The sequence below is a fragment of the Octodon degus genome, unplaced genomic scaffold (assembly GCF_000260255.1).
Source record: "Octodon degus isolate 3935 unplaced genomic scaffold, OctDeg1.0 scaffold00006, whole genome shotgun sequence".
NCBI classification, from domain to species: Eukaryota; Metazoa; Chordata; class Mammalia; order Rodentia; family Octodontidae; genus Octodon; species Octodon degus.
Window position 1 is genome coordinate 34,030,609 of NW_004524582.1, and position 12,808 is coordinate 34,043,416.

General features: G+C 42.7%; 1 protein-coding gene across 5 annotated transcripts in view; it reads right to left on the minus strand.

The window, feature by feature from the left end:
- The window catches only part of Pigg (phosphatidylinositol glycan anchor biosynthesis class G), a 42,325-nt gene that overhangs the window by 20,559 nt on the left and 8,958 nt on the right, over positions 1 to 12,808 (minus strand). For 4 of the 5 annotated variants that reach the window (XM_023700556.1, XM_023700559.1, XM_012516653.2 and 1 more), the window contains exons 3-6: positions 11,579 to 11,788; positions 10,095 to 10,283; positions 8,958 to 9,099; positions 175 to 387 (exon numbers count right to left, since the gene is read on the minus strand). In XM_023700556.1, the coding sequence (XP_023556324.1) occupies positions 175 to 387; positions 8,958 to 9,099; positions 10,095 to 10,283; positions 11,579 to 11,788 (754 nt within the window). The remainder of the gene's footprint in view (positions 1 to 174; positions 388 to 8,957; positions 9,100 to 10,094; positions 10,284 to 11,578; positions 11,789 to 12,808) is intronic. The other variant, XM_023700552.1, reaches the window with a different exon arrangement.

Consider the following 12,808-nt stretch of genomic DNA (forward strand, 5'->3'; position numbering starts at 1 on the left):
TCTGTTGGTGTTGCTTACAGTGACAGTTTAAACAAAGAGGAACACAATATATATAATTCAAGACTGATGACCACAAAACATTTCCATGACAAACTACACAACAAAGGGCAGAAAAGCATGAGGCAGAGGAGACATACAGCCCTACTGGAAGTTGGAAGCTATTAGCTGCTTTACCTTTTTCATAAGATGGAACATTCTCTTGCAACAATCTGCTAAGCTGTACTCCATTTAGATGTAAAAATCTCAGTTGTTCTCTCATTGGTCTTCTCTCCACAACTGGAAATAAAAGACTCCCTATGCTGTTCTTTGGAATTGGCAAACCAAGCCCTATTGCAAGTGTTGCAGCCAAATCCGTCTGCTGGACCTGTGTAGGGTGTCGGATATCACCTAGAAAAAAGAAAACATTTTAGGAGATGGGAGCCATTCTTGAATTTGACCTTCCAGCTAAGATAAGCCAAACTATTCATCTTATCAGGCTATTATTCTATGTAGATTTACACAGAAACTTCTTCCTTGCTTTCTGTGTCAATAGTTACTGAATGCTGCCTTCTTTTACATGGCTTATAATACACTGGGGGAGACTAATAAAGAAACTCCACATTAGCCACGGAGCAGGGTGGACACAGAGCTGGCAAGCAGCTCAGTAGAGCCAATAGATTTGAACATGGGTGAGGTGGGACATTCTGGATGCAGAAGGCTCTGTACTCTCCTCCCTAGGTATAGCTCTGATGGGGCTTGGCCCACTTCAGCAGATCCTGAACAGCAGAAGGGACTTCTCTGGGAACAGCAAGCATAAGGCTGGGATAAGCTGAGCAGACACAACCCTTAACTGGGAAAAGCAAGATGTTGCCTGTTAATAAACTGCAGCAGGGTGTTCTGCGAGCCCCTTTTGAGGAGTGTGCGATTGGGGGAAAGATACTGGGTCAGCCTTGCTGATACTGTCTAACATAACTGTGAGGCTTTCTCATCTGTAAGGAGCACAACTAGCCCCATATCAGAAACTGCAAGACCAGTTTGCAGGGCTCTGCAGTCACCAGTGAAGTGTTCTTGGGGATTCAAGTGTGAGTCTGCAAAGATTTTACTTTAGTTGCAGTAATTTTTGGTTATACAGACTTTTTAATTTGGTCAAATTTATTTTCTTGACCAACCCTCTAGGGATGGCTTCTAGTTGTATTCAGGAAGAACTTTCAACCCCAGTGTTATTGTTACTTGCTTTCTTCTGGTTCTTTCTTTTATTGTTTTCTTACATTTAGTGTTTTGAGCTGAAAAGAACAAAATGAAACAAAAGCAAACACAACATAAATGCCAGAAACACACTCTATGTGATATTCGCACTCCATCAAATCTAGGTGCTGACAACCAGAATTCTAAGCTGAGAAGGAAAAAGTACAGAAGGTCTAAGAAGTTAATTTTACAGTTTTCAATGTTAATTGGAAGTGTCAGTATAAACCCAAGATCATCTTATCTTCAAAGACTTCTCTGCTCTATCCAGAAATTTGATAGGGTTGAAACCAGGAAGGAGTACTTCAAGCTCTGAGACAGGGATCCTCAAACCTTCCACTCACAGGAGCCAGAGAGAAGCAAACCAGGTTTCAGAAGTGCAGTGCATGGGTCAGTGCAGAGGGCAACAGAGCAAGTGAGGTCAGTCAACCTAGGACTTGGAGCTGACAATCGGAACAGTAAGTAGAACATATCTACAGTGAATGGAAATGAATTGATATGTTTCAACTTTTTTTAAAAAAATTTATTTATTTATCCATCTATCCATTTATGTGTGGCCAGCTCAGCCCACCAGGGGGGCAGGGTGGCTGGCATGTGGTGCTGGGGGATCGAACCGCGGTCCCTGTGCTTCACCAAGCTTGTTCCAAGTAGGTGCTTTAGATCACTGAGCCATCTCACCAGCCCCAAAAGTACCTAAATCTTTTTTTTTTTTTTTTTTTTTTTTTTTTGCGGAACTGGGAATTGAACTCAGGCCCTTGCACTTGCCAGGCAAGTGCTTGTTCTACTGAGCCATCTCCCCAGCCCCTCAACTCTTGAGTTTACAATGCTATCAATTAGGCATAGTTGAAGGATAACAGTAAACTCATCCATTGATTTGATATTGGTGACTATGTGACTATATATAAGTTATATTTATCTTGTCTCTTTTATAAGAATGGTACCACTAGGTAACCAAAAAGTACAGGGAACTTTTCTTTATAGAATTATTTGGGCTGCTTTGGCTTGAATATATCTCATAAAATATATATGATGGAACCTTAATCTCTGATGCAACAGAGGACCATTTAGTAGGTATTACCTCAGTGAGGGCTAATGCCATTACAAAAAGGCATGGTGGGAGAGTTTAATCCATTTTGCCTTTTGCCCGATATATGTGAGGACAAAGCATCCCTTTCAGAAGGACACAGTATTTAAGGAAGCAGCTCTTACCAATGCCTGCACATTGACCTTGGACTTTTCAGCCTTCAGAACTATAGGAGATAAATTTATTTTCCTTATAAATTACCTAATTGATGATATTCAGTTATACCAGGAATGGACTAAGTAACAAAAAAGAATTATAGAAATAAAATATCACTGTTTGCAAACTCCAGTGATTTGGCTCAGGTGACCACCCCTGGCCACTAACATCACAACAGAGAAGTCAGATATCATGCCTTTTTTTTTTAGAGACAGCATTGCCCAGACTGGACCACAGACTAAAATGAGCCAGAACAAACCAGACGAATCAAACTGACAGATCTGAACCTGTTCATAGCTCTGGGTCATAGACTTAGAAAATGGACAATAAGCCTCAGCAGACAATACACAGAGCAACTGGCAAAACCCAGACTATGGAGACTCTACAGGACAGATAACTGGGCTTTTTCAGTAAATATATTGTAGTAAAAGAAGTGAATCGAGACTCAAGACACACCAACACATCACAGTATATGTATTTTACTTGTCCCCTGGTTGAAACAAATTACAACAAGTACAAAGAGGGCTGTGATATAGCTCAGCGGCATAAGTGCCTGTCTGGCAAGCGCAAGGTTCTGAGTTTGATCCCTAGTACAAAAGTAAAACAAAACAAAAGTAAAAAAACACTGGAAATCTGAACACTAATGTAATAATGACGCCAAGATGATGCGGAGAGGCCAGCCAAATAGCTCAGCGGATTAAAGTATCTGCTTAGGCAGACACAGTGGCTGGGATATGATCCCTGGCATGCCATGCTAGCCCTATCAATTAGGCATAGTTGTCTCATAGTTGTCTCCGGGCACACTGAGGTGACTGAGACTGGGTGTGGTGGCATGCGCCTGTAATCCCAGCACTTGGGAGGCTGAACACAGTCGGATCACTAGGAGTTCGATCTACATAGTGAGACCCTGTAGACCCTGTCCTAAAATACAAACAAAACAAAAAGATCGGGAGAAAAGAGTGCATATATTTTAGAGGTCTGCTTCCAAACAACAAAGGTGAACAAAAAAATGAGTATGGACATAGGCAGAAAAGACCAACATAACTGGACTAGTCACTGTTGAAGCTGGATAGTGAAGTAGAGAATTTATTACATTCATTGGCTACCTTTGTAGGTCTAAAATTTTCTATAATAAAGATTTTTTTTTAAAGAGCTTAAGATGTTTTGGTCTAGAATTTATATTGGTTTGGATACTACTTTGGTAGAGCAAGATACAGATTCAGTATTGTTTCTTTCCAGGTAGGCCACATGTACTTACATCACTCACTGAATGTCCTGTGTTTACCCCACTGAGATGCTGCCTTTATCAGCAAATCTCCTTATACCCTGGGGTCTACTTTTGGCCTCATGGTTTTGCTCCATGGATGGGTCTGACCAGTTCCTGCCAGGGAATTACAGTTTTAATAACTGTAATTCTGACCAAAATTAGAGAAAAAGGAGGGCTGAAAGGAAAGCCAACATTTTGGCCCTAGCCTTCTAAGGTCAATGAAGACTCAGGACATATGAGAACCTGTACTATAACATCATGTAACTCAGTAGTGTCCCAAATTTTCTGATCAAGAAGATTATGGGGCCAAAGAGGAAAGTGATCGATGATGTAGAGTGTGCCTAAGGAGAGTCACTTGGAGAGAAAACATTCTCTCAGGCTTTCACAGAGAGCACATTGGCCAAGCAATGGCCGTGACTCATCCACATGGCTGACACTGACAAAGGTTCTACAATCTGAGGTACAGGATCTCAGGATAAATCCTGAGGGGATTTCACTGACCTTATCAGACCCAAAAGCCACAACTCTTGTTGTGTAGGTCCTGCTTTACCTTGGTCTTAACCATCCAGCAGAAAAGTATAAAAACGAAATATAAGACGTAAAGCCATGCTGTTATGTTGAGCTGTAGGGGACTCAGGTCAACAATTTCTGACATTGCCAGTGAAGCGGAAGACCCAATACTATTATGGGCTACTGGACTCTTTTAGAATATTTTACTAAGTTTACACACCTATAATATTCAAATAACGGAACTTAACCAAAAAAGGGTATACAAATGAATGTCCATTTTGTATCTGTGTATTCAAAATGGTTAGGATAGATACATAGTTACATTCTCTTAATGAATAGAGCGATTTGTTCTAATGGTGTTTGTAAATACGATATCATTGAACAGCAATTAACCACTAGGAAGAATGTATGCAATGTGTGAATTATTGAAACTGTCCTACCAATTTGATTTGAAACTATCTCATTGCTATTTGTTTATCAATAAAATTATGGGAAAAAAATACTAGATGGAAAAAAAATAACTGTAATTCTGTATTGTGCACACAGGGTAGTGTATATTTGATCCTGAGGCACTTTTGGTTATTGTTCTTGGTTACAATTCTCCCAGCCCAACCACCTCCACTAACTGCTCTGTCCTTGCTAAGCAATCTTTTAAACATCCTGTTAGCAGACACTGATGAAATTGCTATCATGCCTGGTGTTATTATAGGCCTGGAAGACAGTATAATAAATTCATGAAATAGGCAAGGTCTTACCTTCATGGAGCCTATATCCCAACAGCATGAAACAGACAACAAAATATACCTGCTTTGCCCTTGTGGAGGTCCAGGAAGAGGTACATGACCCTTCCCAGATCTCTGGCCCTAGACTCAGACTTGTACTTCTTACCTGGAGGTGAGGTTTTGGGATGGGCAGTAGCAGATGGGGACATCTTCGAAATTATGCAGTGCACAATCTAAAGCTTCATTAAAAATGGCCATCACAGCCTCTGGAAATTGTTTAAGGGTTTACAGCAAATGAAAAAAACTTTCATACAAAAAAATCTACTTGGTGCCAGAGAGATAGCTTAGGACCTAAGTGCCTATCTGGCAAGAGCAAGGTCCTGAGTTTGATTCCTGGTGTGAAACAAAGACAGGGAGGAGGAGAGCAGCGAGGGGTAGAAGGGGAGGGGAGGGAGAGGAGGGGAGGGAAAAATAAAAGAAAACAAAACAGAATAAAATAAAATCTACCAAAGCTGGTAAGAATGTTAAGAGTCTATGGCACACAAACTGTGATCCGTACCCTCTCCCCTCACTGCTCAGTGGGACAGAAAATCCCCTTAAAGGATGTAGCCAGGAATATAAGGCTGCTTCTCCTCCAAGCTGCATGGGTGGGCAGTTCTAAGTACTTGGCAAGAACAGGGCAGGACATGGGTATCTCTCATCCTTACCTGCTGTTCTTTTCCTCTCAGAAACAAAAGAGAGCAATCAGCCAGAAATTTGCAGAGCTTCAGAGCTAGGTGTGACAGCAACAGAGGCAACAGCTAAGAGACCTGTGAGTGCCTGGGCTGTGCCCTTGAAGCAGCACTACAGCCTAAATTAGTCCTCAAGTCACCAGAAAAATAAGCCTGCCCCAGAATGGGGAAGGGTTAGCATCCAGAGTTGCCACACTACATCATTTGTATCTTTATTTTTTTGAAACAGTCCTCAAACTTGAGAAAATCATTAATCTACAAACCCAACAGGCTCAGGGAGCTCCACGCTGGATAAACATAAAGGGCACAGACGCACTGCAGTGAAAATGCCAGGACAGGAGCCATAATGCTCCATGGTGACTTCTCATCAGAACCACGGAGGCTGCATGCACAGTATGGCAGTTGGAAGCTGAAAGACTGCCAACCAGAAGGTTTAAATCCAACAAAACTATTCTCAAAAAAAAATCCTCAGAATTTACAAAGCAGACAATTTGTTGGTAATAAACTTCCCTTATAAGATATAGTGAAAGAGGTTCCTAAAGCTGAAACCAAGTGATAAAGATAGTAATACCACAACAAAAGGCAAAGGCAGTATATAATTCTGAAAGACAGCACAAAGGCAATTTCTTCCATTATTCTCTGAACTGATTTGAAATATAAAAACCATATCTATAGCCAGACAAAGTATAATACACCTATAATCCCAGCTCCTGGGGAGGCACAGGCAGGAGGATCCAAACTGGAGCCCAACCTGGAAAAATTAGCAAGACCTTCTCTCAAAGTAAAATTGAAAGGTATAGTTTATGGTGAGAATGTGCAAAGCTCTGGGTTCAACCCCCGGTACTGACAAAAAGAAGTATGTATGTATAATTATGCCATCATCTGAAACAAAGACACGCAACACATTTGCCAGTAACAGGCAGAGATGTAAGTAGAACTGTACTGTAACAAGACAATGATTCCAGACAAAAACATGCATCCTTAAAAAACATACAGATGTTCACAGCAGCAAGTAGAAGCAACCCAAATGTTCTTCCCCCAGTGGATGAGTAATGCAGTCCATTAAAAGATGAAATACAACTTAGCAACAAGAAGGAATGAACAATTGGCATACTGTGGCCTGAATGAGCTAGAAAAACATCACCAAAGTGAAGGAAGCAGATCACAAGCCCCATATCACAGGTGCCAGTCCTACAGAATGCCAAGAAGAAGCAGGTCACTAGTGAGTGCCCAATGCTGGGGAGGGCCTACTAAAATGTGAGCGGTTTCTTTTTGAGGAGATCAAATGTCCTAAAACTGACTAGAGCAATGGTCACTGAAGACTGTGAATGTACTAGGAGTACGAGTACAATCGTGGCTTATACAATGAGAAAGATGAGAACACAACTGTTCTTAGAAAAAAACAAAAAAACAAGAGCCAATGATCAGGGCTGAAGCTGGCTATCTGTACAGCACCACAAAAATATTCAAAATACGCAGGCTGGAGATGAAGTGTCAGTACTTCTGTCACACAACAGCCCTAACCTTTGCTTCCACAGAGAAAGAGCTGGCATAATTATCTTTTTCCCTGGACCAAGAGCTCCTGTAGGACAACGGTTGTCTCTGATTCTTTTGCTAACCTAGAAGTGCCCACTACAATACCTGGCCCATCACAGGCACTCAAAAAACCACTTCTGAGGGAGTAGACGGTAGATGACATTGCTAAGTAGCACCCTGACTTCTCTAGGTCAGCATGAGGCCTGACAGACATAGGACACAGGGTAGTGACTCAATGTCTGCACACCTTGCAGGGGGCAGTGTCCACACTGGCTCCTGGAAAGGCTGAGTCCCAGGAGGCAGTGCTATCTAAGAACACCTATGGGGGAAGGGCAGGGCAGAAGGGTTTCTCCTGCCAACACCGGAGTGCAAAATTTGTTTATTCAGCATATCTTTTTTTGGCACCTATTATGTGTTGGGTGACATCTCAACAAGGAGTGGGGAGGGCAGCTGTGACGTGAAACATATAGACAAACCTATGAAGACAAACCAAGCAAAATATCAGAAGGCAGAGTGCAGAGGAGACATGGGCAGCAAAGTAGTTTAGCCTTGGAGAGGAGGAATGATATTTTTGAGACCTGCAGGAGTCTAAGAGGATGAGACAGGGGTACTACAGCCACAGGATGTTCAGGTGAGCAGAGCAGGCACACAAGCAGCAGGGACACAGCTAACAATGAAGCAGTCAGGTTAATGGAAAGCCTCTCATGGGAGTCATAATTTATTTAAGCTCACATACCGAAAGGCCTTCTGTTTAGAAAGATGTAGGGAGGAGAAGAACAAGAGAGACCCACATGGATGGTGGTGCTTTGTGTGCCCAGGACAAAGGGCTAGCAGTAGGGAGAAGCATTTGGGTATGAAGCTGATACACTGACTCTGAGACCCCACTTCAGGAGCAGCCAGGTGGACAGGTCTGGAGTTAGAGCTCAGAGCGCCAGAGGGACAAATCTGATGAATGTGGACCTTTTCATGGCATCTTTGACCATGAAAGCAAATCAGGTATCTCAGGAGTGAGTGCAAAATGAGAGTCAATCCAGAAAAGACTGGTGAATAAGGCACTGGGACACTGGCCCAGCAAGAGTTGGGAAGGAAACCAGATAAGCAGTGCTGACTGGTATTGCCGGGTGAGATGGTCAGTGACAGAAGAGGCCCTGGGTCTCTGTCATGCTCAGAAGTAACCACTGCACTACTCCAAGTGTGTCAGCAACATGTGGCATACACTAGGCCCTTGTGGAAGCTAGAGGACAACAGCTGGCTAGAGAGGGCAGTGAGCAGGTAAGGCAAGCCAGGTGGGGCTGCAGAAGTGGTATCTGAGCCACCCTCTCCCTCCTAGGGATAGCCCTCAGTCAGGTCTGCTCCATCTGTGTCCCTAATGCTTGCTGATGCTATTGTTTAATAGCTGATTTTACACAGAGGATGCTTTTTAAAATTTTAAATATTTGTTTGCTTCAGTCTGTATATACAATCCAGATGTGTGCAAGTAAAAGGCAGGGTTTTTTTTTTCCCTATTTCCAAACACTTAGACAATAACATTCTGAAATCAATAGCCATACAAAAGTATGTGTTGTAAGAATCAGCATAAGGTATGTAAACTCTAAATTCTGACAGCTCTTCCCTCTAATTTTTACTTTAATATTGCTCAGGACATTTCAGCGTTATATAATTTAAAACACAGCTTTTAAAATTAAAACTAGACCATAATTTCAAGATGTTAAACATTCTTAAATTCTCACCAGGTTTCCGCTCAAATGCAGAGCTGACAAGGACTAGAGGTGTCCTCACTTCCTCTGCAGAGGCGGCCCCATGACTCCCTGTCTCAGACATGCCGTGGTCACCACAGAGAACCAGCAAATTGGGTGAAAGAGTCTCTCTCTCCTGCAAGGCAAAGTAAGGGCCAGCTGCAGCCAGACTGAACAGCACTTGTGTTCTTGCTAAGCTACAGCTGGACTGAGATGTGACCAGGGGAGCAGACACTGCAGATGTTGCCTCTGTGTCCTACGCTGGAGCTCCTAGGTGAAGAGCTCCCACAGGTTCAGTCAAACAAAGATTCTACCCCAAATGATGCATGAGAAACAGAGCTGTCATGCTTGTGGTTTCTGACAGAAAATCTGCCTTTGTCACTCCTGGGCTGAGACCTTAGGTATATCATGCTGTTTCTTCATCTGTCAGAGGAGACACAAAAGGAATCTACTTAACAAGACTTTCTGAGGCTAAGACACAAAGTTCCAAGAGGGAACACTGACATATACACAATGAGTGCAGGGCCACGACATTAAGAGCTAAGCCTCATGCAATCCTGAGGACTCTGCACCTGCAGCCTGACAGCACTTGGCTCCTCCTTTCCCTAGGTCTCTGCTCTCACCACACCCACATGGAAGCTGTTCTATACATGTCATTTATTTACTCATTTTGGCAATAATTTTGATTTTTTGTTTCATTTTTATGATTACAAATAATTTTCAAGTTTATCTCCTTTTTTTGTTTGCTTAAATACAAAGCAAAATCACAAACAGGTACAACCAAGACATCATCTCGCACATACACATGCCTTTTAAAGTCATGGCCTCTCCTCAACTGTGGTATGCTCCTCCTCCCCAAGTGTCCCTGTGGCACCAACCACTCTCCCAGCATAGTTGTTTACATTCCTTTTTTGCCTGTAGAACACAGGTTCTCAAGGGGTTGCCTGCCTAAGCATAGCAACCTAGGAGGGACCCAGGCTGCTGGGAAGACTAAGTCAGTGTGGCCATGTGTGGCAAGGAGTACAGTGGCCTGACTGGCAGATGAGATACTAGTTCAGGTAGTTGTGCTCCTGCTACGGAACTTGGGCAATATGAATTTCACCTCTACACCACTCGCCACAGCAAGCTCACCTTTGTTAGCAGTGCGGTATAAATCTTCATTAGGATGCCATCCATCTCTCGAAGCTTATACCCAATCAGGGGGCTATCAGGCCCTGAAATGTGGCCAATGTGATCCAGCCCTAGGTAGTGGAGGATTAACATGTCCCAATCTCCTCTTTTTAATACTTTTTCCAAATGCCTTGTAACATTACTATCCACCTTTGAAGGGAGAAAAAGTACAAATAAATAGCTACTCTACTTTCCCTTGGTCCTCTAACAGTTATTTTAATACAGATGGGTTTATTTTAGGTAGCAGAACTTCTGGAGATTGAAACAACAACAAAAGACAAAACAAACCCCTACATCATTACAAACAAGTAAACATTAGCCTTCATCTTTTACTCTTATGGTAGTAAACAGAACATATTATACAGATAACTGAAATGAGCAAGGCCTGTTCTAACAAAATTTATTTTTATGGGACCAAACAGCATGACCAGAGTCCTATGAGAGGGCTGCTTGTAAAGGGGAAGCCACAGCATTCAGAACCTCTTTCATTTCTAAAACTAACACATCATGTGGAGAGACTATAGCTGAGCATCCCTGACAGACGGAGTAGCCTGCTCAGCCCTGACATGACAGGTAACTCACCACCCATCCACTAAACAATCAACTGCCAAGAGAAATGTCTTGGGGCAATACCTCACATAGTGTTGGAACTTGTCATGACTGAGAAGCCATGCTGTGCCTGCCTGGACCCGTGTGGAAAATGGACGGGACTACAGATACTCCCTACCTGCCTCTGCCTAGGTCTAGGGCCAGCTTTCTACATGTCGGTCTAGTCCTGTTCATTTGCTGGAGATAGCCCCCTAGCCTGGCCAGTGCCCCTCAGAGTCAGATTCTACCTGGCTTACTGCTTGCCATCAAGTGAGGTACCACACCCCTAACGAACCTGATGGCAAAGAGTCCCACAGCTTTGCTGTATCAGACGTTTTACTCACCTGGTTTTGTCCACTTAGAAGGCCCCATACCCCATTTAGATCCCGTCCTAAGAGCCCCTCTCTTGTGGCACCTTTCCTGATCCTCAGTGTTCTCAATGGATGTCCAGTCACTCTCAACTTTGGGCCCCACAGACCTCTGCTCATACCTGTGTCAGGGTTTATCCCCCTCCCATGTAAAATATTTATAATCTCTTCTACTGCAACTTTATAAGTTAATAAATGCCACACACAAAATAACATCTTTTACTAGGTAATGGCAGTACTTGGCTCCATTGACAGTAACATGCTTCTCTTTATTTATTTATAATTTTTCTGATACAGGATCTCGCTACACAGGTCAGACTCGTAGTGACCCTCCTGTCTCAACCTCCCCAGTGCTGGAATTACAGGCAGGTGTGTGCCAACACACCCAGGGCCGGCACAGCAGGAACTTGGGTCCTCTGGCTTGCCAGGCAGGCACCTGGACTGCTAAGCTATCTCCCCAGCCCTGCTGCTCTTGTTTTAAGAACTGACCTCTGTATAATCTGACACAAAAAATGAGGTGGTTCCATCATATTCCACAAAATGCTTTGGGAATAACTTAACCCATGTTTCATCTCCATAAAAGATCATTCTCTTCCCAGCTGCTTTTGCCTGTCTTATCACATTGTCTTCTTGTAGTGCAGGAGAGTTGAGGTTTCTGATAATATCAACAAAGCCAGGGAGACTCCCTGTCATCAGTGCCTACAGGAAAAAACAGTCAAGAGTTAGGCCACAGAAACTCAAAAGTGCAGCACCAGAGGCAGGAAGATCTTTTGAAAGGTGAAACGGGTGAATGAAAAACTAGCACAGGCCCAATCCTCAAGGGAAAGTCAGTGCTAGGACAACACCTAGGGTGGGGAAAGCACACAGACTTCGGACAAAAAGAGCCAACTTAATAATGAAGACAAATTATATTAAAAGCTTAGTTCAAAACAACACTTTCAATAGGAGAATAAAAGAGAATGCTAGAGATCGTTAACAACAGAAATGACCAGAAAAGGTGCAGATTAATGACAGAGCTGAGGCAATGGCTAACTAGAATATGTGCCAAAAACATGGGCCTGTATATTCAGACCCTCCATCAGGTTCCCACTTAATATGTAAATCTGTTCCAGTTACATCTATGCTTGACTCCCAGGGGTTCCCAAGGTAAGCCAAGCCAGGGATACTGGTAAGATGTCCCTCAGTCCCCTGCACCATGCTTTCTGGGAGAATATGGGTGTGAAATGTCTTGTTGTCTTTCTAACCCACAGTTGATGTAATAACCTTCCTTCCCAGTTTTAACATAGAGCCTAAGAGGTCACAGAAATAGATCTCTGTAATTTGTAATTCTACAACCATCCACAACATCTGGGACCTGGTATAATAATTTTTCCGGGCCTTCTTCAACAGCAAACACTTTATTTTAAAATAATGCTGGAGACAAAACACAGGGTTTGTATATATGCTAGGCAAGTGCTCTACCACTAAGCTACAACCCCAGCCAAAGGGATGCAAATATGAATTAATTGGATTTCTGAAATCGCACAGTGAGGAGTTTGATAAATCTTTTCTCCAAAGACAAAAAAAAAAAAAAAAAAAAAAAAAAAAAGAGGAAAGAAAAAATTCAAATACAAGCAAGAAGGAATCAACAGCAAACACTTTATTTTAAAATAATGCTGGAGACAAAACACAGGGTTTGTATATATGCTAGGCAAGTGCTCTACCACTAAGCTACAACCC